The sequence below is a fragment of the Dromaius novaehollandiae genome, chromosome 3 (genome assembly GCF_036370855.1).
Source record: "Dromaius novaehollandiae isolate bDroNov1 chromosome 3, bDroNov1.hap1, whole genome shotgun sequence".
Classification (NCBI taxonomy): domain Eukaryota; kingdom Metazoa; phylum Chordata; class Aves; order Casuariiformes; family Dromaiidae; genus Dromaius; species Dromaius novaehollandiae.
Window position 1 is genome coordinate 27,079,812 of NC_088100.1, and position 25,779 is coordinate 27,105,590.

Consider the following 25,779-nt stretch of genomic DNA (forward strand, 5'->3'; position numbering starts at 1 on the left):
GATAATTTAGCAAGAGAATCTTTAATGTAGCAGTGGCTTTGCATGCATCCTTTGTAGTCAGTCATATGTTTCTAACAAGCTTTTGAAGAAAGTACACTTTTGGAAGTGATTACATCAAAATATTGAGAGTTATACCTTTGCAACATTAAGCAGTTTATTTACTTGTTATGGGTGGAGGTAAAACTTGCAAAGGCGCCTAAGTGACTCGAGAGCATACAATACACTTTGAGAATGTCTAGTGGAATTTAGGACTAAAAGTCTGGATCTAAATTGCTGAACCTAGAAGCACTTCAGCATTACTGGGCCTGGGTGTGTGCACAGACTGTATCCCAATCTAACATCAGATAAAGACCTGAGGTACACGGCCTCTTCTTTCCCTCACTCACTTCTTCTCCACCTTTGGTTTTCTGTGGGAAGGAAATCCAGGCGTACAAGCTGGATGGAAGTACTAGTGTTTCCCAAGACATACCATAAAGCGATCATGACACAGCCACACTACTAAAGCTTGACTTCCCAGAGGGTCCTGAAATAGCTTGAAAGAACTGGGCTAAAATGTTTAAATCACCTGAGGAAAAGGTCTTGTAAGTCACTTAAGCACTTCAGAAAAATTATGAAGCAAGGATGTCCAGAAGTAGAAGACTAAGGATAAATAAATAGAAATGAAATAAAATAAAAGATTGTAAACAGGATAGAAGCCATTGTGCTTCAGGGTGTAAGCCTGCTTATAATAAAGAAGAATCAGAGAATGCTTTTTTTGGGAGTAGATTATCTTACAAATGCAGGTTTCATTGTATTTTCTCCAGAACAAATGCTTTCAACAATTGAGAGACACTGCTGGACTGGATGGACCATTATTGCCATTCAGTATAGCAGTTCCTAGTATAGCAGTTCCTACCTCCCTATGCAGCATAAGCACTCAGTCCAAAAAATTTAACTACAATGAAAAAAAAGGTCAGAGGTTTTGGTATGTCAAACAGAGCAGATTATGAGTAGTTATACCAGATGGTCCTTGCATACATGGATATTTAAGCAAAGTGTGGAGGACATAAATTAAGGCCGAGAGATGAAGATGCCAAAAGAGGGTGGCCAAATGGATGTACTGAGCAGGGCATGAGTTCTCATCAGCTCACGATCAGATTGTGAAGCAGAAGAAAATGTTTTTCCTTCCAGAACAAGGATAAGTGCTGGAGATTGAAAAGCCTCTTTGTGAAAGATGAATCAATGATACACTCTACTGATACCTCTCCTGTGGTAATTAGTATCTCCAGCCACTTGGAGATACATTCATTTCATATGTAAATCATGTTGAAGCAAAGAGTGTAACAGGTACATAACCTTGTTGCTATTCATAGCAGAAGGCTCTTCCTTCTGAAAATGCCACCTGGGTGATAACTGACATGTTTCATTGGGAATTGTTATTTGGGATAAAAATCAGAGGGGAAGCAGACCAATTCCTCACCAGACACTGCCTGGTTGGCAGATGCGGAGCTGAGCTTCCTGGCCGAGCAGTGGAGTGCCAGAAGCCCGAGTCCCCGGCTTGGAGACTTCCAGACACCAAGCGCCTGGCCTCCAAATGGAAGCCACAGCTGCCAATGTTTTCTATTTATTTCCTCAATTTAAAAATTAAGGATTTTTAAGGCAAAGTTAGGGTCAAATTTACTCTTAACGCATTCCTCAGTATGGAAATAAAATATACTTGGGTCTTGTACACTTTGTTTTAGAGAAACTCACTACCAGAAGAAAAATTTCCTGCGTTTTTTGCAGCAACTTATGCATGGCCTGAGTGGATTCATGATCCTTTGGATCAGCGAAACTGTGGAGCATCCTGGGCTTTTTCAACTGCAAGTAATATTAGTTTCATTCTCCTTTTTAAAATATCATTGTATGTTACAAGTGTGACAGAAACTTGTAGAGATTAGTAATGAAGTGATTTCAGCTTGCTGTTCACTTTTTATCAGCAAATAGCAACATTTAAAATTACTATACCTTTCCCTCTAAGATGTCTCAGTGACCTAAGAAATTAAGCTGCAGAGCCTTTTCTTTGCTTTTCATGAATTTGCACATCAGAGGGAGGCTTGCTGGTAAAAGTAAGTAGCAAATGAATTGACTAGTGTGCTTTACCATAACTAGTAGAGTAACTTTTTAAAAATCTACATGGCCTGCTTAAACAACTAACTGCATGCTTCTCTAGAAGGCCTAATGGAAAGCCTAAAGGATGCAGGCTTTTTTTTTTTTCATATATTTTTATATTTGTGCATTTGCCATTATCTAGCCTCACTATTCTAGTAAATTAAGTATAATGTTTTCAGTAACTTTATGAGGAGAAACACTGATACTGCTCAGATATTTGTGTAAGAAATCATTTCACATTCTGTAAACAAAGAAATGTCAGAACATGAGGCTGAGTTGCACTGCTACAGCCTCTGGTTTTATGAAAAATGGACACATGAGAGTTTGTATCCCCTTCTTCAAGGAAACTATAGAGATCCGTTCTGTTCAATTTTTTTAAGCAGCAAGAAATCTGAGTACATATTCGGGCATGTAAAGATAGAGAAAAAATTTATATAGTCCTTATGACCTGATCCTGCCAGTGGATCCCCATGGGTGCAGGCTTCTGCAACTGTTGCTTTAAATCACAGTGCTAAGAGAAGGAAAGGAACATTTAGGTTAGTTAATCCCAACTTTTTGCCAAAGCCAGACTGAACATACTCTGTTACCAAAGTACCTTGTCCATTGCAGTTTTAAATGAGAAAATTGAGAGAGCTTCTAACAGCTCTCCTGACAGATTACTACAGAGATGAATAAAGCTCCCTGAGCAAAACTTTCCAGGTACTCAGCCTAATTTTTGCCTTTAATAAATAAATCCTCTGATTTTAATTCACATCAATTTTCAATGCTAATATTATCAGCTCCCTTTCCATGCTGTTTAGGTTATTCTAACATTTTCAATATGAATTTTCAACCCTTCTTTTTAAAATCAATTTTCATTCAAAGAATATGCAAGCACTGCTGTGCCATATCTTCTTATTGTAATTTCTATAAGAATTCCAAAACTATTCCAAAAAAAAAAAAAAAAAAGCTTTTACATCCATGAAAATAGTTTCATTATCATGTGACATCTCATGCCAGTGTAAAACAGAGTCACTGTTACTGTCGGCTGACTCCATTTGATCTTCCTCATTCTTTTGAAGTCTGGTCTTCAGTTCACTGAAGTCTGTTGATTTTGATTGGGCTTTAGATTTCAATGGAGATTTTTATTTTCAGGCTCAAAAATGAAGTGCTAACAATAAAAGAAGATATAATTTAAGTACAGGTAATGATTGGGATTGGGGCTTGATAATTGTTTCACTGTTGCCCATTAAAGAATGAGAGAGATCTTAATTTCACCTACAATTTAGTTACCCTAGTCTGCCTTTAAATCAGTACATAAATATATTAGTACTTAGAGCCATGACTTGCTGATCTAGTGTAGACATCTAAGATGACTACCTCAGAAGTAGAATTTTCTGTGATTAGAGAAGATGATCCAATGAATCCCACACCTATGCAATAATGAGAGCAATTCCAAAATATTCTATCCAGTACTGCATACTTTCAGTCTTGAATTGTGTTCTTGACAGGACTGTTCATTTTTGAGTTTTTTTGGCCAAGTAAAGAAAGGAAATGTACAAATGAAAGAAAAGAGACTCTTGAATAATAGGAATTTGGACAGGCATCTGCGGAGAGGTGGGGAGTATTTGCATCTTCTGTTGGAGTCAACCAAAGATGGATGTACATTAACAAACACAGTAGAGACTATCAGACTAGATTATTTAAATGCCTTGCCTGATCTTTAGACATATGGGATGCTATGATAACCAGTAAACCTATGAAATTATAATATTACAGAAAGTTGTTCATTTATCTTTGGAGTTTCACACTTTTCTCCCTCAAAATTCTGTACAGATTATATCCCAATTGTTTTGTAAAGATATCTACATATAGCAAAAATATTGATGTTGTATTTCAGGCCACCTTTCACAGTGACCAGAGAGCTTTAAAGAATACTTATTCATTTTTAATAACGGAAAATTTCTTTCAAAATAGGTGTTGCAGCAGATAGAATAGCAATTCATTCTGAAGGTCTGATCACAGACAACCTTTCCGTTCAGAATTTGATCTCTTGTGATACCAGGAATCAAAATGGATGTAATGGTGGAAGCATTGATGGTGCTTGGAGATATCTGAAAACCCATGGGTAAGTATTTAACTATTTGTTTAGATTATTTTAACTTGAACCATTTGGTTAAGGTACATGTGTTACAATGATTATTTTTGACCTTTCAAAATAGAAACATTTAGTTCTGTCTTAGGTCAGATTAACTCTATTACCTCATCAGGATTATCACTATCTCTCATTTACATTTTCTTTAAATCACTTTCTTTGAAGCCTGGGAACTGCAAAGTATTCCCAAAAGGATAAGTGAAGATTATTTTGAATGAAACAAGAACTCTTGCTGAGAACACTCTGCAAACAGCTATCTCCCATTTACACCTCATTATAACTAAACGTTGTCAGTAGCTGTAATGCTGTTGAACTTTGCGAGGTTTCTGTCAGCATCCCTCTGGATGGTAGTCCTTCCCTCCAGCATATTGACCACTCCCCACCAATTTGGGGTCCTTCACAAATTAGCTGAGGGTGCCTTATGTCCTGCTGTCCAGGTTGTTAGTACAGATGCTAAGCAGTATTGTCCCATTGTAACCCCTGAACAACGTCACTACTGAATGGTCACTTTGAACTGTTGACCTTTGAGCGTGGCAGTCCAGTTCAGTTTCCGCTGACCTTGGAAGCTACCCATCCAGTCTATATCTTTCCAATTTATCTGGAAGAATACTACAGGAGATTGTGCTGAAAATGATGCTAAAGCCAAGGTAAATGATATCCGCTGTTCTTCTTTTGCCCATGGAGCCAGTCATCCATTTATAGAGAGGTATCAGGTTGGTTAGGCACCCTCTGCCCTGGTAAACCTGCGCTTTCTGTTCCCAATCTACTTCTTGACCTTCATGTGCCTGGAAATGGCTTCCAGGAAAATCTGCAATGATGATATTTTATATATTCCATAATCAAATTCAGTTGTTTCTCATGTTATGAGAACTAACTTGTACTTCCTGTTCCTGCTCTCTCACTTTTACAGTCACATATGCCTTACTCTGACATACCTGATGCTTTCAGGAAGAGAGATCTCAGGTCTGCTGTCTGCCAACTTTCAATGTTAGTTAAAAAAAAAAAAGCAAACCGTGAACAGATCAAGAGATTGTCAGACATGACTCATCAGACATTGTAGTTGCCATGGCAGCCTGGGTATCCAGGTTAAGACCAAAGTGCTGTCATTCACATGGACACTAAGTACACAGAGCAATCATACTGGTTATCTTCAAGTGTATTGAGTGTATTTTTGCTCTAGCAAGGATTTTGTATTGTTATGAAGAGATTTTACAGCAAGTATTTCTCTATTTTCCTATCTCAGAGTTTAAATATTAGAAGGGCACTAATTATGATCTAGGTTTTGAGTGGTAGACCCTTTATATATGTAATCACATTGGGGTAGTAATGAATTCCACCCTAGAAAAGGCCTCTTAGCATCTCATTCATGTAAAGCCGAAGGACTTCATGATGCAATGAAAGTTATAGTTTAGTATTTTAAGCAATGGTTTTCTATAACTTGAAGAGCAGCCTTCTTTTAACCAACAGCTCAAGCTCTTAAGAAAATAAATAAAACTTTATTTTTTACTTCTGATTGTTTACTTGTTTACCATATTAGGGATAGCAACACAAGAATTGTCAGAGTAGATCAGATAAAAGATCCATTTGAATGGGTATTCTCGCTACAACAGTTGAAATTCCTTTTTTAGAGGAAAAAAACCTAAAGAATGAAGATATAGCACAGTCTCCTAGGTTTCTGTTCCCCCTGTTATCTCTGTATCGACGTAACTACTATAATGCCTAATAATAAGACTCTTTCTATCCCAGAAAGCAGTGTGGTTAGTGTGGTGCAACCCTTTCTGCAGAAGCAATATAAGTATGCAGAAATTAGTTCATTTTCATAAGGAAAGAAAGGTGGGCTGAAATTGTATGAGAAAATTCTTTATCTACTTAATTGTATCCACACTGGAGGTTGTGCTGATATAAATACTGCAGGGAGAAGAATACTTCATGTCTGACCACATCATACTAGTGGGAAACAGTGTGTAGAGCAGGCCTTACAACTGGCATAAGCTTGAAAGCATTGAGGTAGGGCACCTCAGGTCCCCAGAACTCTTGGAATTAGACCTTTTAGCCTATGAATTCCCAAATACATGCATTATTGCTCAGTCATCCTCACCAGACTCTTGCAGCAGACTGTCTGAATCTTCAAGGCAGTTGTAAGAACTAGCATGAATTTTTGAAGACTCTCCATGAGATCTCTGTAACATAAGACCTTCTTGGCCAATCGTCCAGTATTATTGTTCCCACAGGGCCAGTTCCAATATGTACAATGTCATTGCACTCTTACAGACCTGTCATCCATATTTATCCCTTATTACTGATTCACCGTTGAAGTGAACAATAAAATAAACAAGACTTCAAAATACTCATTTTCATTCCCAAATCCAAATGATATTTCAAATTATCCTCCAACAATCCTAACCACAGATAAACACCTTAAGAAAAAGATCCAAAGGGAGCGGGCATCAGAGCATAAGAATGTCCAGAGCAAAGGTTCATCTAGCCCAAACTTTTGTCTCTGACAGAAGCCAAGAGAAAATGGTATCATGTTTATCTAAAAGCAAAATTAACCTTTGTGATTCACTGGCACTGATAATTGAATTATTTTAGTGACTGAAAAACCATAATCCATAATCCTTTACTTTTGACTATGGAAAGATGGAAATTTATGGGATAAAAGTCTGAAGTGTCTCTTGAATAAGCCTTGTTAAATGCTACTTGCTTCCTCATGCTTTGAGGTAGATTTTATTTTATGAGATGGTATATCACAATCATTTTTTTCATTATCTCCATAGCCGGCAGTAAGAAGAAAGCACATTTTTTTTCTGTGGCCTTGTAAATTTTCACAGCAGATTTTCAATGTTGTTTTAAAGCTCCTGGTTTTCTGTTTTCTGAAGTGTGCTTATCTCAAATTTTTGGTAGATTTTCAGGAAAAGCAAGTGCTGGCCTAAACTGTCCCTGATGAAGTCAATAGAAGGCTTCCATAGAGCTGAGCGGGGAGAGTTAGGCCAGCACCGAGACCTGACCTTTCAGAAATGCCGAGCGCCCAGTTAACATCGAAATCTGTTATAAGTGGAACTGAATCACTGCCTGACACTCACTTTCCCTCTCTCTGTCTCTCTTTCTCCATTAATTAAAGAATAAATCCAGCTGATTATTATTAATTTTAGGCTTCTTAGTTACATTGGGAGGGATCAATGTATTTTGAAAGCATCTATTTTATCTGGTAAAGCTTACAGTCTTTAAAAACGGGGAAAAAAAATTGAGTTCCAGGTAGTAAAAGGTTAACATACTTGAATGGAAATACTGCTTCTAATCAGGGCCTGACCTGTTTAATAGTTTGGCCTCTCAGTGGTTGCAGGGTATGATAAGGATATCATTGTTATTAATTTTGGCCAACTTGCTAATAGTATAAGCTAATATTTTATATTATGTCCTTATCTCTCAATTAAGACACATAAATGCAATAAAAATGAAAGATTGTCATAGGGTTGAACACACAAAACCATAAATAACTTCATATGAATTCTACCAAGGTTATGAATGCAGCATAGACTTTTGATATTTGTCACTGGGTATTGCTTGCTCCTAGCCCTATTATATGTGCATATGCATATGTACATGTACACACAAACACATTCATATTTGTTTCAGTTATTCTTCTATGACTTTTCCAACACGGTCTTCTTTGTTGCTATCTCTGAAATGTGAAACATGCTTCAGAATGTGCAGACTAATGCAAAGAGCTGATACCTATCTTTATGCTAAATTATGCTAATCATAACTGCAAAAACTGTGTTTAATGAAAAAATTTAAAAGTAACTGTAATTTCAGAACTATCTTGTCTGAATTGCCACATACCTCCAGTACACCAGCTAGTCTCTTACTGCTTTGCTTCCTTTGCTGTAGAAGATACAGGCAGATCTTGTGACAACTCCAGTAGAACAATCTAGCTGATAAAAGGGAAAAAAAATCCCTATCCCAGGAAGGAATTGCTCCTTTGTTTTATCCGTGTGGAATGTTTCTAAGTACATCTGAGGAATAGGTGTCAGATGTCATCCTATTCCTTATGCTGGGATGCAATCACATGCTTCTGCCCCTCTTATACTGGATCATGCTGTAAGAGCTCTATTTACGCACCTTACCTACTTTGCAGGCCTGGTTGCACTTATCAGCAGTGCTTTATTTCTTTAGGAAATTTGTGATCCAGGGTGACTAGAGAAATTATATATAAATAGAAGCATTCGATATGTATTTTATACACACACACACACACACACATCTATATATATATACACACACATAAACCATAAAAAAGTTTTATTTCAACCCAGCAATAGAAACAAAGCACAATAATTTTTTTAAAAAGCAATAGCAACCTGTGCTATTTGACCTAAATAATTACTATTCCCCGGTTGAAATCTGGGAATACAGAACATCTTCAGACATTTGGAAGGGATTTAAAGGGGTTGCCAGTCATTAGATTGAAAACCTAAGCAATAATAGCTAACAGCCCTGGGATGGATGGTCCCTTTTTGTCTAGGCAGAACTGTGTTTTTTTCCTGCTCCTGGCTGTTTTTGTCTAGCTTGGTCAGAAACAATTTGCTAAGAAAAAAAGACGTTGAAACATTCCCCTCAAGGTCAATTGCTCTACTACCAAATACTTGATAGGAAAAGGCGACATTTTTTTCTAGGGTAATTGAAACATATATGTGTTCATCTTGTAAAAGTTCTGACAACTAAGGAAACACAGGCAAACATAATTATTCCCCAAATTGTGTGGAAATACAGTTTGTAGTTCTTTAGATTCATAGAAATCAGTATATTTGCTGATCTACTAAAATAGATGTTCTTTTTTACAGGAATATCTATTTTAAAATATTCTGCTTCAAATAACTATAATGAACTATTTAGTTCTGTTTTTAAAAGACCCCTCTGATATGCCTCCATGACATCATAACAGAAATTTGTAAAATTGTTTTGGAAACATCTAGTACTATAATGTAAAAAGCTAGGAGGTCCTAATATCTAATAACTAGGTTAAAATAATTGCTGCAAGACTCAGGATGCCATTATACATATATTTCAGATCATCAGTAAGTGCATTTTAAATATATGTTTTATTCGATTCACTTTATTGAACTGAAAGGGATGTTCACATAGTCAAAGTCAGAATGGCTGAACAATTCAAGATATGCTACTTGAAGGAAATAAACATACTGTGTGAAGAAGTAGTTGATTATAGTAAGTTTTTGATGTATTGACAAGGTAAAGAACTAACCCCCCCCCTTACTTTTCCTTGAAACACCTCTTATCTTCATTGCCCCCTCCATCCTTACATGCATTGAGGTCTCTTAACATGGGCTTCAAAGATCCTTTGATTCAGCACTTTGGATATTTTCAGATCCAAAGCTTATAGGACTTTAAGTCTCAGGTGACCGATTACAGCTGTTCCACCATCACTTCTCAGACAATGTCAGTGTCAAATGGTGTCAAGTATTTGCAGCCTGCCACTATAGAAGTGTTTTCCAGATGAAGCTTTGTTATTCAGAGCTTTGTCTTTGTATGCAGAACTCTTTTAAAACAATAAATATAATTCATGTTTCCAATGGTACATTTCCCCCAACATTCTTGTCATAAGAAATTTTTTGTGGTTTTGAGATCTTTATTAGAATAACAACTGTCCAGTGATTACTGGACTCAATATGTTAAATATATCATATAATTTCATTAAACAGTGCTAGCAATGAGTCATATTTCCTAGAAATAAACTCTAAAAAACTTGAATCTGAACCATTAATAGAGCTTTATAGTGAATAGTAGGAAAAATGTAATTGTTGTATGTGTGAGCAAAGCATCTCTCAGCATTTGGAAAATGTTTAGAGATAGACACTTTTTTAAGAAATAACCAGGATGCTTTCCTGGAAGCATATTCCTGGAACCAGGAAGCATATTCCTGTGATATCATGGTCCAAGCTGTCAGTTTAGTCTCCTTGAGAGACTCATTGCTGTCAATGACTAGGAACTGGCAGAGGAAACCCCGTGACTGGTCCCTTGGCCTTTTCTTTCTCTCCAGTGGATCAAGATGGAGAAACCCAGTCACCAACCCTGTGTGAATGCTTTCTATAGTACCTCTCTACAATCAGATATTTTGTTAACTCAGTGCTTAACATCTTCCAAGGCACGTTCTCACTTGTACTTATCTCCAGTGTATTTCAGTTCACTCTTAAGGGGGTGCACTCCACTCGGAAACAAATGCTGTTGGTATTAACCACTTAGGCTTGTACCTTTCTTAAGAAGAACCACCAAATTTAGTCACATGCCAACAGGAGACCAAACATTTTCACTCAAACCTTTAAAAAATGCATATAGGATTTTTATGTCAACAAATGTTCTTAAAGAGAGGGATAACAAGTGTTCCCCTTATTTTTTCAGAAAAATGGAAGGTCAGAGACTTTTCAGCTAAAAGAAATAAAAAGACCTGCTGCTTTTCATCAGCAGTCACATAGAAAATGTAGAGAAAACAGAAAATGGCTAATTTCCCTTAAAAACCTTCTGCTGCCAATATCTATGTTCCACAAACAGTTTTTGCTAAATGTATCCTCTTGACAACATTGGCAATTTATTTATCTTATTCAGTGTGTACCGTCATCATCATCATGAGATGAATGTGCTGGGCAACAAGGTGCTAAAACGTATTTCTTTCAATAGCTTTCTTTGACAGAGGGGAGGGAGCGCACTATTGCAACTGAAACTTTATCATAAGCATCATGCATATGAATTCATCCAAACACCATCCTGCTGAAGACAGTGGACATATTCATACTTTTGCAGAATGTAAACTTACTTGATATGTGGGCAGTGTTTAAATAATTAAAAATTTGAAATAAAACTTCAAAAATGTTTAAACAAGCTTCGTACCAATTTATTTTTTTATCTGAACAGGATTGTGTCTTATTCTTGTTACCCATCATTTTGGAATCAACACTTGCAGCCACCAGGTGAAAATCACTGCTATGTGTCAAGTGAACTTGGAAAAAACTATACAACAGGGCTGTGTCCCAATGCTTTAGAGCAATCCAATCGGTTATATCGATGCGCCTCCCACTACAGGGTCTCATCACAAGTAGGTTCATGCTGCGTATTCGTTCTCTCTTGTATTTGTTTTTTGTCCTTTCGGGCTTGCAAGTTATCTGGCATGTGGAAATGCGTTCACGTTACTTGAGAACTAGGGCAGTTATAAAGTCTATTGCCCTATTATTTTCAGAATGTTTTAAATTCTATATTGTTTCTCAGACCTACATTATCTCCTTAAAGGTGCTGTTTTGTGGTCCTACAGAAATTAGACATAGAAAAGAAATTATACCATCATAACTGTGCATAACTGCTTCTTAGATATGTTTCTGAAGGTTTTACTCATTTGGTAAGCCTAACATTCTGTAGCAGAAATACAAGTACAGTGATATATTTGTATATGTATATGTATAGTTTATGTATAGCACATTTTATTTAATAGAATATATTTTATTCCCCTGAACTCTCCACTCCTGATGTTCCCTCCCCTCAGGAAACCGATATAATGAAAGAAATCATGGACAAAGGACCAGTGCAAGGTATGGTGAGTTTGAAAGATGATAATATTATTACTGAAATAATTAAAGTGTGCAGTGACCTTGTATCAAAATATTAGAAATCATAGATTGCATTCCACAGTGAATAAAACTGACGTAGGGCCTGTAGTTCATCAAGGGACTCCAGCATTTATGTAAGTTTTGGTGTGCAAGCAGTGCCCCTAGGGACAGCTGTACTGGATCAGGGTCCATAACGAGCAAAAAGACCTCGAGCTGGATTTGTTGCAAACTCGTGCAAAATCTATGTGCTGGAAATGTAACTTTTTCCCATGACAGCTTTTCATTCACGGATGAAATAGCAATTTGGGGCAGTGCAGGCGAAGTTTAACATTAGCAGAGCTCTGCCGCCTGGGGCTGGGGCTGATGCCGCCGCTAGCCAGGGCCAGCCCTTCGTGCCTGCTGTCACCCAAAGGCAGTGCCGAAGCATTTGCACCCTCTAGAGAGTCATTCAGTGCTGAAATACCCCCAGAATTTCCCCTTTCATAGCCTGTACACTTTTTCTGCTGCAAAAGGCTCACAAGATTTGGGCTTTTTTGTCTGAGACCTGCAATGAAGAATCCAGCTCTCTTAGGGAAATAAAGAAACTGGCAGGAAGTGAGGGGAGAAGAGATGTTTTGCCCAGCTCATATCTGAGTGCAGCCGCAGGTGGTCCTGATGGTGCCTGCACCCGCAGCTTCTCACCCTCCGGTTCTCCTGAGATGTCAGAGTTTGGGGATTGAGTCTTGGGTGATAGGGAGAGTGCTTCCAGTGAGAGGTCCATCTTTCATAGATGGAAATAAAGGTAGACCTATAGCAAAACTAAGCATTTGATATTAGGGGATTTTTAAGGAAATACTATTTTATATATTATTCTTCAAGTCTGCATTTCTACTGCCTTCAGTTTTACAATGAATTATCCTTGCTTCCAACTTGTTATTGAAATGGTCCAGATTATTAAGTTGAATTCAATACATCATGGTGTTGAAATTTTTTCTTGAACTCTTTATGTTGGCAGCTGCAATTAATTTGAAGCTTGGCCTTAACAAGATTAATACTAGCAGTCTTTTGTGACCTGCCCAAGTTTGTTTGCTCAAGGAAAATATTGTTCCCTATGTTTCATTTGATCTAGGATCTACTTTTTCTAGGATTTAATCTACTGTATTCACATACAGTAAGTTCCACTGGTTTTAAGAAAGAATTAGGGTCCTGAAGATAAAATCTTAGACCATTTTCTGATATTGCCTTCCTAAGGCATTTATGCACAGTTTGCTGGATTAATCTATCAATACTAAATCTCCCCCATAAAACAGTCTATATTCAGCCATTTGTTCAGTCTTAACCATTCAATAATTCCTACAATTTCCTGAAAAGTCAACAGGTTTTCAGAGAAAGTGGCTGTATCAGGTGAAGGTAATGTTTGTGGAAAATCAAAATCTGAAGCTAAGTATATAATAGAAAGTGTATATCGCTGAGTGAAATCCCTTTCCATTTTTTCTTTTTGCTGTAATGAGATTTTTAACTATGTCACAGTTATGACCCCCAAATTTGTCACTGGTTTTCTATTATATCTGCCCGTACTACAGATACAATCAGGGCATATTTCTAACTTTAAAACCATATAATGTATATATATATATATTTTTCAAAACATCCTGCAAATGATCATCAGCTACTGAAAACAATTTTCCAGGATTACTCCATTTGTCATTCCTCAGGAACTTACAAAGTGCTTATGGCCAAACCTATCTAATGTACAAAGTAATTTTTAATAGTTGGAAAACATTCAAAATCCTTTCAAGATCATGATGTAGAGAGTCACCTTGTATGATGATGAATATAGCTGTATTTTTCTGCATATTCGACTAAGAAAATAATTTATTTTCTCATCATTCTGAAACTGTAGATGTAGGAATTTACTTGAAAACTTTCTGTTATGCATCTTTCAAAATCAAATGACAATTTCTTTTTGGCAGACTTTGTTGTGCTTCATGTTACATGAACTGGGCAATTAGCAGTTTCAGCTGCAAATGATGAAACACTATATTTTTTTAAAAAAGGGTTCCATTTCAAATAAACATAGTGAACTTTCATTAGTGCCTTGAAAATATTCAAATGGACCATTGAATACTCCCCTCTCAACTTTTTATTAATGAACTTTAGACAATACTCTGTTAGCTATAGTGTTGACAGAAAAAATATGCCTCTCTATCACATTATTCAGTCTCAACCGAAAGAATAGATAATCCATTATTAGCAAAGCATGAAGATTTTGCCACCACAAAACATATCATTTTAGCTATCGTGATCTTGGAAAACAAGGGTGTTTAATTTACTGGCACAATAAAAGAGAAATCCGGAGAAAGCACTATGGTATATTATTGTACCGTGCTATACTTTTGTTCCTTCTGTAGTGACTGATTTTTAGTTTTTCTATCTTAGAATGTTTTAGATGTATAGATTTTGATTTAAGAATTTTATGCAGAAAAATCTATACTAAAATGGATGTAACAGTCTGATACATTTATATATGTACATCTGACAGCTCAGCATGACAGAGGGAATTCATGCATGAGCATGAATTATAGTTAACCTTATGAAAATTACTGTTTTGAAAATCTTTTGATTCATGAAAAATTGATCCATTCATTCTGGAAAATATACAGCCTCTTCTACCTAGGAGGGAATACCACCATCTGGTAGAGTGTGATCGTCTCAGTCCTGTCCAAGTCAGGGCAACATCACTCTCAAAAAATAAAATATCTTAATAATTCTTGAACTTAATTTTGAAACATCATCCCTCTGTGCACACTACACCTCATGTACCCAGGCCACTGAACTTCCAGTACCATACCATTATTTAGCTCCTGATTAGTATGGACGATATATATATGTATGTATATATATATGTGTGTGTGCACCATATATGTAGGTATAATATGTAATCCTGGATGGTTTTACACTACTGAGCCTGGGGGAAAAGAGAGAAAAAAAAGAAAATTACAGAGAGCTCTAATGGAATCCTGAGCTTGTGGACAGAAAGCAAAAATAAAGTTTGTGTTATTTTCCACTTGGGTCTATTGCTCTCAATATCTGTGAGCTCTGGTCCTGCAGACAGCTCTGGCAAAAGCTGTAGCTGTATTCCTTAAATAAACTTAACTTTTTTTTTTTTTTTTTTTTTTTTTTTGTCAGATATAGCTCTCCCACAGACTTGTCTCTCAGGTAGTATCACAGTTGCTTATTCTCCATGTGTTGCTATCTGCATATATTTTGGATGTGAGTGATCCCATTAACAAAAAATATTTTTAGCTAGGTTTGCTAGGCAAATGGGCTCATTTGATCACGTCCTGCACTGTTCTTTACCTTCCCCTGCCCCCCATTAAATTTGTGAACATTTTCTGTTTTCAATCAAATTTAATAGAGGCCGAGAGGTTGTAAAGATAAATAATTTCCTTTAACTTTATGAAAATACTCAAATAGCGGAACAAAATTTGGAAATACACCAGACAAAGAAAAGACTGCAGCATGAGTTCACCTTACAGGGTACCCCAGGTCTATAGCAGGCACATACGTTACAAACACTCCAACCACATAAAAAGTTGTCAGTGAAACTTGTACTTTATTAGACTCACAAGGCACAAGCTCCTAGGAAATGGAGCTTCATTAATTCTCATGTTCCACATTGTGTGGATGTCTAATAATGTTAAAATCACAAGTGAAATGTAAGCTGGAGCTGAGCTTGTATTTATGCTTCTCATTCACTAGAATTTAAAGGTAATGTGGACCTGCAGAAGTTTTTCATTTTTCTGGTGTTGATGGCCTGCCATATAGCAAAGCAAATGGTACTAAGGTGACAGAAGAAATGTGGAAAAAACCAAAACCAAAACATTTTCTTTAAAAATAAAGGTACAGCTATTCCCATGAAGTGATGCATACACCTAAAATGCAAACTGTAATTTTCCTTCTCTTGCACAAAATCTGCAGTTCATCAGTTCTTTGGCCTTACATTGTTATGGACACAAAGCGTCATATTTTCCCCGTCTGTGCAATACTTTCAGCTGAAAGTCAGGTTGAACATATATATGGAAAATCTATTTTCCTATTTTTTAGCTTTCCATAAGGAAATTCCAATGTAATTACTGAAGTCTGTATAAGATTCAGACAAAGACATGCAATTCACCAGAGGTCTATCACTGTGCCAGATTTTAAAGGCTATTATATAAATGGATATACATTGACTATTAAATACTATTCCTGAAATTTGCTTGTCAGATACTTGTCAGAACTGAAGATTTTATGAATAAACTTTAAGGGAATTTCTCTCATTGGACTAGGCTTTGCTAGGACTGAAAAAAAAGTTATGTACACCTACAGAAGACGATACTTCTTCGTACTTGGAAGACTTACTTGTATTGGAAGAAGTCCCTGATAGGGAGTTTCCATGATAGGGAAACCCAATTAATTTGACAAGAGACGTTGGAGAGAAATCTGTTGGAATATTTCCCTTAGTTTACTCACAACAGGGAACTTCTGTGCATTATAGTTACAAAGTACACTTATGCAGTCTAGCACACAACAAAAACCTCACTGGTAAAATGCAAGGAGCAAACTAGAATAGAAGCAATATTTGCTGACTGTGCTGATTTTTTCCTATTGTTTTTTTTTAGCTATAATGAAAGTGTATGAAGATTTTTTCCTTTACAAGAAGGGAATCTATAAACACTCTTACAATGCAGGATCTCAATGGAAAATTCATTCAGTCAAACTCCTTGGGTGAGTAAAGCACATTTTTTTACCCTTTTCCTTTGTTGGTTGTGCACTTAATAAAATGTTAATATACAGTTTGGAACCCAACAGCTTTTATTGTCAGAGGTGGAGCACTGTTAGCTCCCAACATGAGGTTATTTTCGTTTTAATTTTTGTATATCTGAGAATTTTAGAGGACGCTGGAAAGAGCTATAAACCCATGCTTTTTAATCCACTCTAACATTTACTCTAAAGCTCCAAATATACTGGTCTATAGAACAAAATGTTTTGCTGAGCAATTGCAAAGTATTCTGTGTGTACACCAGCTTACGAACAAAGTTGACACAGTTCCATGTAAATATGTCACCAAGCAGAACGCAAACTGAAATATAAACATTGCTAGCTGCCTGCTAAGTAACTAGCAGAGCTCACCGACACGGCAGCCTAGGCTCTCTATACCCTGAGCAGAAATGACCTGCTGTTGGCATGCTGCTGATTTTGTCTGGGGTGTACAAGGAATGCATACCCTGTGAATGAAACTGCTCCAGAAAAATATGTACATTACAGAAGTAGATTTCCCCTCATATGTTTAACAGTGACACTACGTTAAGATGACAAGTATCTAATAATGTGTACAGTCAAACTATAGTAGACACCCCTGGGCTCTATCCTCAAATGTCAAGGGGCTATGCAAGGATGCCTTTATTAAATCACTGAATGAATAGTTCCACAGAGAAAGATGGAGAGATGGCTCAAATATTTTATAGGAGATCTAGAATATCAAATAAATAATGCTTCAGGCTTATGCTAGGAGGATTACTGAGAAAGTCTTCAACATGTAGTTCAGGAAAATAATATAGTGAAATAAAATGGGGGGTTTTTTGCTTGTGATTTTAGTGAAGATTATCCTTGTAAAGTGACACAGAGAGGCCTATGATTGTGAAATCTGTAGGCTGTGTATTATGGGAATGGGTATGATGGTGGCACAGCAGCAGAGAGGAGCAGCAGGCTCATGCAGCAACAGTCTTGAGCTGATACAGTTGCAGGAAGTATTGACTCATCCTAACAGAAGAAAAGTTCCTGTAGCATGCTTTTAGTGAATATCGTGAAGCAAAGAAAGAGATAAACTGGAACATAGCATAGCATAGAATAACAGAGGACTGCATTAGGAAATGATGTTTATGAAAGAGAGCCTGCATGCAACGGTTTATGTATGCATATACCAGTATACATGAAGGACAATGAGAAACCAATAAAATTAGACAGTAAAATCTGCTGTGCAATGTGAATACCTGAGTTCAGGGATGAGCTGCTGTGGGACGGGGATTGCAGATGTTACGTATGTCTGGTGCAAGTGTAGGGTGATGACAGGTATTCCCTCAGGCAAGTATATATCGAATAAATGACAGGCGGGTGGCAATGCCACAGTGGCACAGGGGGTCAGGGAGATGGCTGCGGAGGAAGCAAGAAGGAGGGCTATTTGACGTAGCCTAACATGCTGAAATGGATGCCAGTTTAAATGGGAACTGATAGGCTGTGCAGAGAAAAGACAGCAGCCTTTAGGCAAGGAGCCCTGTACTGAGAAAAAAAAATGAGAGTATTGACTGAGATACGTAGCTGCCTGGAGATGCTTGAGTTGACCAAGTTGATACAAGACCAGTGAGCAGGAGGAAAGCAAGCTGGCCTGATATGCTGAAGAAGACAAGAGCAAGAAAGTGAAAGAAAAAGGAAGAAAACTGAAGGTGCAGATATATAAGAAACCTCATCATGCTTAGTATTTTAATATATGGGAAATACATTCAGTTACTAATATTCACTGAATGTTGCTGAAGTACTCAATCGATCCAGTAATATACAGAACTACACATCCTTTCATTATCTAAAAAGTAAGTGTTCTGCCCTCTGAGGTTATGCCATATAAAATATTGGTGTCGAGGAGCTTAACTGTAAAAATTGAATTCAAAATTTGAAAAGCTGGAGGCTGAGCCCAAGACTTGGGCTGGTTGAGTTTCTAGTAAAGATAAATCCAATGACAAAATGTGATTCTGCACCATGAAGTATAATACATAACTTGTTATAGATTTTAATATGTCCAAGATCAAGCTGTCACTTTGTTAGATCATTCTAAGTTTGAATTAATTTGAATATAAAATATATTGCCCAGGTATAAGCCCTTCACCACTCACACATAACTTGTCTTTTTGAGCAAAGGATAATATGAACTGCTTGACTTAAATAAAAAAAAATCATGAGAATCTCATGAAACTTGGACTTGCTATAAAAATGTTGATGATTATATGCATTATGCTTAGTGGAGTAGTATTTGGAGAGAAAAATGGAGCAAAGACATACTGACATGCAGGGTAAAAAAAACATGTTTGTGCAGCCTGATGTTTATTGTAACCCGATTTTTTATTTCTAACCGTTGCTGTGAAAGAGATTCAATATTTGTAGAAGAAAGTCATAATAATGAATGGCCTTATTGAATCCATATTTGTAATCTCTCAAAAACATTTTTGAAAATGCTTCACACAGGCCATGCATTGTCGTGTGTTCAGGGTGATGGAGTCTTACAAAATGCAGATATATTTTAGAGGAACTTTCCAAAGCTGTTTGTACTGGAAGACAAATACACGTATGAACTTTCAAATTGATCACTGAATCATAAGGATTGTAAATCCAAGGACTGAATTCCATTGTTCTGCAAGCTGAAACTACTAGGTATTTTCTAGCACCTGAAGGCTGTTTATTTATAAAACCACCTTTGATTGGACTATAAATCTGTCTCCAAGGAGATACTGTGTGGCATCAGGCTCAAGGAGAGAATGGGAAAAGACAGAGAACTGCCTGGAAACATGAGAAGAATATGGGCAAATGAGGTTGGTGGGGGTTATAGATTGTTTGGATGTGATCGCAGTCTCCGTGGACAGTGAAACAGCAGCTTCTAGAAGCTGAAGGCAGGGTGGATTGACCCCACTGACATTTAGAAAGAACAGGGTCTCTCAAGTCCTTCCTGTGTCTTGTATTCAGAGAAGGGGAAGCAGGCATAAAAAAATGAGGTACAGAGACTGGGATTCATAACAACCAAGTCTTGATGTCTAAACGTTAGATGTATATGTCTCTGCTTGGCAGCCATGCTTCCCTTCATAATCCATAGATATTCATCTGCTCTATCCTAGGTATCTATCTTAATGTACATTAAATTGCTTTGCCAGCCCTTATTTCTCTCTCTCTTGAATATGAAAGAACCCATGGATAATATCAAGCTGCAGTAGGTAACATTAAGATGTCTAGATTAGAGTAGGTGAATCCCACTTGTAAAGGCATTATAAAATACCTTAAACAACAAACTGATTGTCCTACTAGAGTGTAATTATAGTAAGGTAGTATCTTAAGGATGTCTTGCATATGTATATTTGTGTATATGCGCGCGCACACACACACACACATTTATGTGTATACATACATAAAATTACCACTGATAATTACACTAGAATGAAAACAAGCTAAGGAGGCTCAATGAACTGCAAATACTGAATGGGACTGAGGACTCTGTTATTATAAGAGGACTAATGACTGAAAAAATAACATGTTAAACTGTACTTTTAATCTTAATTTCTCTAATAATAAAAGCAGACTGAATTCACATCACAAAGGATTTTTGTAGCAGATTTACCTTCCAGGTCTACGCAGTTAAGCCAGAGTTGCTGAACAAATGTGTGAAGTCTATTTTACGGCAGGTTCTCTGTGAGATTGGTGCTTGTCTTTTTAATCCTCCTCCTTCCCCTTCTAGTCCTCTGGCTTTCTTAGTGCTATCTAGGAAAAGAAGACAGGAGACAAATGTAGTGTTCAAAGGTAAAGAAAACAATGAAGCAGATTTGTAGATGGTGTAAATGTGTCTAAGTCCATTAAATTTAGAGGAAGTGTATTGGCTTGAGTAGCTAGAGTTCTAGTTCAAATATATCTCTTTCTAAAGTTGGATATAGTAAGGTAAAAAATCCAGCACTAATTTTTGCAGCCTGCTTGGACAGATTTTCCCTTACCCTGATTCCTCCATTCTGTTCAGCATTGGTGCCAAGGTACAATATCTGATCCATAGTTCCACCCAAAGAGCTGTTTCTGCTGTACCCTTGACACTGAAAATTTCAGAAAGCCCTCAAAAGCTCAAATCTTGGTCTACAACCAAATCTATAGACCATAGCCTTAAGGCATAGGGGGCACAAGAATAATTTTATTAAAAGCATTAGATAGTGTTCCACAAAAAAAGATTATTTCTGAGAGATTTAGAAGGTGCTCCTAATGATAAAGGACTTTCATAAGAGAAGGTTGAGAAATGTACATTCATCAGGAACACATCTCCCTTTTATTTTTATGAATGATTCACTGGAAGCTTTAAATTCAATAATGCAGCAGATTAAATGGCATTGAAACAACTATGCCCTGAAAAGGCATAGGTTGAATTCATTACTTCTTAACACAAAAAGCCACACTAATGGAGATAAAATTGATATGTGAAGCAAAAACCTGTGTTTTGTTGTTGAGGGGATGGCCAGAGAGAGCAGCAGCAATTTAAGACTTAATACACAATTAAATGACTCACCTGGGCAAAATCCAAAGGCTTAGAAAAAGTTCTTATTGGTAACTACTATTAATGATCTTCCAATTTATGCCTTTGAAGACACTCGTCTTTGCTCCAACTCAGACTCAGAACAACAACAAATAAACACCATCTTAAACAACAGAAGTGGTTTTCTTCCCGGCTAAAGAAACCTTGAAATGAATTCCCTGTTTCCTTTGATGAGGGAAGAAAGTCTACATTATCATCAGACAATCAGCGTCAAATAATCTACATATTTATTACAAAAATATTACAAAATTAAACAGCACCACTCATAAACTATTTTACAGAACAGAGAAATACATTGCAAGATCATGAGGAAAAGATCCCCCGGTGTGAGGCGTTTGGTGTTTCATGCAGTTAAATTCAGGAGACTCTCTCCCATGTAATCTGGTATGGTAGACCTGTGGGCATGATGTAACTGCAGAGTTACTAAAAATTTCATTCATCTTTTGTATGCTAAAAAATTCAGGTGAAATCACAGTATCAAATTCCTGGAATCATTTTCTAGGAAGGTGTGCCTGGCAGGGAATGCTAGTCAGTGGCTCTAACCTTTCCTTTTATGAACAAAAGATTAAGAACCAAACTTTTGTCTAATTTAGTAGGTGAAAATCCTAGTCCTTAGGAAAGTACTGTGTATTTGTGCTATAGTACCAAGAATACAATTTAAACTGCAGTAGTTATGCCTTTTTTGTCTGGTAGCATTATAACAGTTAAATGGTAAAGTCCAAGGAAGAAAGGGAGATGACAAGTCTTACACTATGTGTATTACTGGCTCCAGCTCCTTTTATCTGGAGAAGGAGATACTGTGAGCCTCTTACAAAAGCAAGAGCTGGATATCAAAATAATCCAGGTCAAGATGGGAGGGACTCATTAATCTTTTTATTTTGTTTCTGTGTATATATAGTCTATGAGAAGACGGTTGTCTTGCCCAAAAGATTTTATTGTTTTTTTGGTCACAGTGGTGACAGTAAAATAACAATGACTACATATAAAATATAGTATTAGACAAATAAACCTAGTTTGTTAGCACCAGTTGAGGTGAGCACTTAGGCAGGATGAACCATCTTCAGAGGGTATCCCTCTCTCTTGATTATAGAAGTGGCTCTTTTCCTAATTCAAATGTTTCAGTTCCCTAATATTAAATGGGATTAATCTGAACTTCACCAAGTCTTGTTTGATCACTAGCATTTTTTTTCAGGTACTGAAAGGGAATCTCTGTATTCAAGGCTATTTTGATTGAAGATTATGAAGGGTTCTTATTAGAGAGCTAAGTAGTATATTTATTGCAGAATATTTTGGTGCATAGAAGAAAAATCCATTTTTAAAGTAATTTTCTGTCACTGATGGGCAGATCTTCTCCTTAATGATTCCTTAAAATCTCAAAATCTCTTATTTTCTTCTTAATACAAATGGAAATTTTAGAGGGTGTAAAATTGAAAGCTTTTCCTTACGACTGAAAGTTTTTCATAAGAATATTGAAGGTGGCAATATCAGTGGTCCAGAGCTGTGTAAAAATATCTGTAACAGGTTCCCTATCTCAGTGAATAATGAGGTCCAGCATCTGTTTGCTTTTGAAATGTCATTCCTTGGAAGTAAATATCACGCTGGAATAATTATAAAAGAAAGAAACAAAAGAGTGCTATTAGATTATTTTGATCATCTTCCAGAAAATGAGATATTGTTCTCCAATAGATGGTGTCCAAAAATCTGTCAACTCACTTTTAAAAGTCTGTCATTTCCACTGAGGGACTATTCCACTGGGAGTTAAATTGCTTCACTGTTGGGATACTTTTTCCTGATAATTTCTTTCCTTGACTTCTTCCCATTATTCTACAAATAGACACTTAATACATGACACTTAATTCTCTCTTTCTTCTTGGTCTTTAAGCCCTGCACACATCTAGGTAGTTAGTTAGCATCTATATATTTTGATTTATTCTTTTATCATTTCCTCCCATGAATGTATGTTATTGTTGCTCTGTTTATTCCTGGCAATGACTTCACAGATTTAGTGTGGCACTCCAGTCACACACTGTATGGTCCAAACCTCTATGGTCTTGCCTATTTATAATCCCAGTTTTTGAGATTTTCTTTCTAATGCTGTTAACATGCTCAAAACAGATGCATCTAATTTCCTGCTACTACGTCTATTAGCGGTTTCCCTCTGTTTTCCAATATCTTGGCTTCCCTGGAGATACTGGAAATCTCAGATTAACTTCAGCAAAGTGAGGATGTCATTAGTTAGGAATATGAAGTTTGCATAGATTTACTTTAGGAAAAATTGGTGAAGACTGTATTAGCACAACTACAGGATCTCAGGAGTAAGAACTGCCACAAAAAGTAAAAGAAATGGAGAAGGATATATAACATGGACTATATTAGAGAAATTATATCAACTAACAACTGTGAAGGCGTCATAGTTTTTTTTATAGAGTAGCGTCACTCATTTATTAATTCCTACTGATTTTAACTTATAGTCACAGTATCAATACCTCTCAGATTTATTAATGGATTGCTAGTTCTTTTCTTTCTTGAAAGATTACTTCCCGAAAGTAGATAATGGCAACAACATTTACTCTTTCACTAAACCATTTTTCACATGCAAAGCCCCATACAAAGGAGTTTGGTTCCATGACTAAGACTCAAGGCACCGCTGTTAAAAATGAACCGTAAACTAAAGCAACATTCTCCCTTCTCCCTCCTGCTGTCAATCCCGCAACCACCTCTTGGTCTACCCTGTGAGGAAACATGAAATGCAACCCAAATTAGTTTAACAACCTTTTTAGCACAAATCATTCCTGATAAAATTTTGTTCAAACTAGATTGTACCATGTATGATTTTGTGCTATATTGTGAAAAATGATATATAGCATTCTCATGTTCTTATGATCATTCTCTCCCCCTTCCTCTCTTTAAATTCTTTGATTTTATCCCTGATGATAGAAGATATACAGCATCAAACTTCTTCAGTCTTCAGTGTCTTAATCCGCCTTATCTTTCACATTACAGTTATATTACATATATATATAGTGTATTACAGTATATTACTGTTGTATATTTTTGGAAGCTGATACATTCCATGTCTCCAATGAGTGGATAAAGATCTCTTTTAAGAAGTAAATCAATTTTGATGGTTTTCAGAATTCCAGGGTGAAATCTGTCTATTAGGTTAAAAAAATTCAGTTTGTGCAGGACTGAGACTGACTTATTTTTTGGTATATTTTAGCAGTTCCAGTAAAATACCACCCCACTACTCCTTCATTTTCTGGTATATAATTTATAATTCCTCATAATTTCATATTTTATTTATCATGTTTGCATGCAGTCATACACTTTTCTGTACTTACATCCCCACAGTCTTCCATAGGTAATATTCTTTCTTGTAGCTGTTTTTTTTCTTTTTCTTTTCTTTTATATATTCATATGTGGATTCAAAATCAGTTAGTTATATTATTACAGCACATTAGTGGCCGTGAACAAATGTTGTCTGCCAATTCCTACTCCAATACTTTATTCACCGTATATTTCCTAAGAGTTTCCAGTTTTCTCCTTTGCTCCAGTCATGCTTCAGTAGGCACTCATGCTAGGGTTCAGTTTGAGATTAAGATACTTACATTTACATATCTGCAAGTAGGTGTGATGTGCTGGATATCTAAATTATCATTACAGAGATGGAGATCTAGTCAACACAGGCAGTGGACCCTGCAGAGCAAATCATCTGGCAGACTATTGGATCAATTAGTTGCCTCCGCATGGCTATTTGATGCTATGGGAAGTGCTCTAGAGCATCCCACCTGCTGCTTCTCCAACAGGGCACAAATCTCTATGGGACACCCCAAGACTTCTCAACTAGCCCTAGACACCATAGGCATGTACTCTGCTACTGCGAGCCCACAGACACCCAGCACACTTGTGAACGCCTGCATTTAGATGTCTTAACCTTGAACTAAATCCCTCAGTGTTTTACTATCAGGGAAAAGGCAAATTCTAATTCCAGTTCTGACATTAACATTTACATTAAGGCTAATAACACCAATGTTCAGAATCTCAGAAGAGATCAGTACAACTGACTCCATTAACTGTGTTTTTAATAATATTGTTAAGCAAGTTTTAAGTATTCTACTTTTTCATGCACTATTAAATAATATCCTTGTACTACTGTTGCCTTCCACTCCACTTTTCAGGGATAGAAAGGGGTAGTTTGGGTTTCATTTTTATACCCCAGCTGCTTATCTAGCTCTTTGTTGATTATACTTTTAGTTACTCAATTTTAAAAATTCTGCTTTTGAAGATTTCAAAGGACCACCTAATACTTCCTCTGAGCTGCTATTCTCCAGGAAAAAGGATCTGGAATGTTATAATTTTTCACTATTACTATCAATGATATAACAGGTTGCTTTTTACTCCTATTACACCTTCCATGAGGACTCCTTTTTAATTTATTAATGAATAAACCTTTGCAACTAACATCTACTTTAAAGTAACAAAGAAATAAGTCAAATCACAAAGATTACCCTGATTCAGGAAAAGATGCTTCCACAGACTCCTACCTATTTAGG

The 25,779-nt window shown here is 36.6% G+C and overlaps 1 protein-coding gene across 5 annotated transcripts in view; it reads left to right on the top strand.

Annotated features, from left to right (window-relative positions):
• TINAG (tubulointerstitial nephritis antigen) overlaps positions 1-25,779 on the top strand; it is a 44,057-nt gene that overhangs the window by 12,500 nt on the left and 5,778 nt on the right. For 4 of the 5 annotated variants that reach the window (XM_064508580.1, XM_026103080.2, XM_064508583.1 and 1 more), the window contains exons 5-9: positions 1,722-1,845; positions 4,087-4,237; positions 11,192-11,372; positions 11,814-11,859; positions 16,521-16,626. In XM_064508580.1, coding sequence (XP_064364650.1) covers positions 1,722-1,845; positions 4,087-4,237; positions 11,192-11,372; positions 11,814-11,859; positions 16,521-16,626 — 608 coding nt within the window. Of the gene's footprint in view, positions 1-1,721; positions 1,846-4,086; positions 4,238-11,191; positions 11,373-11,813; positions 11,860-16,520; positions 16,627-19,134; positions 24,182-25,779 lie in introns of those variants that run through there. The other variant, XM_064508581.1, reaches the window with a different exon arrangement.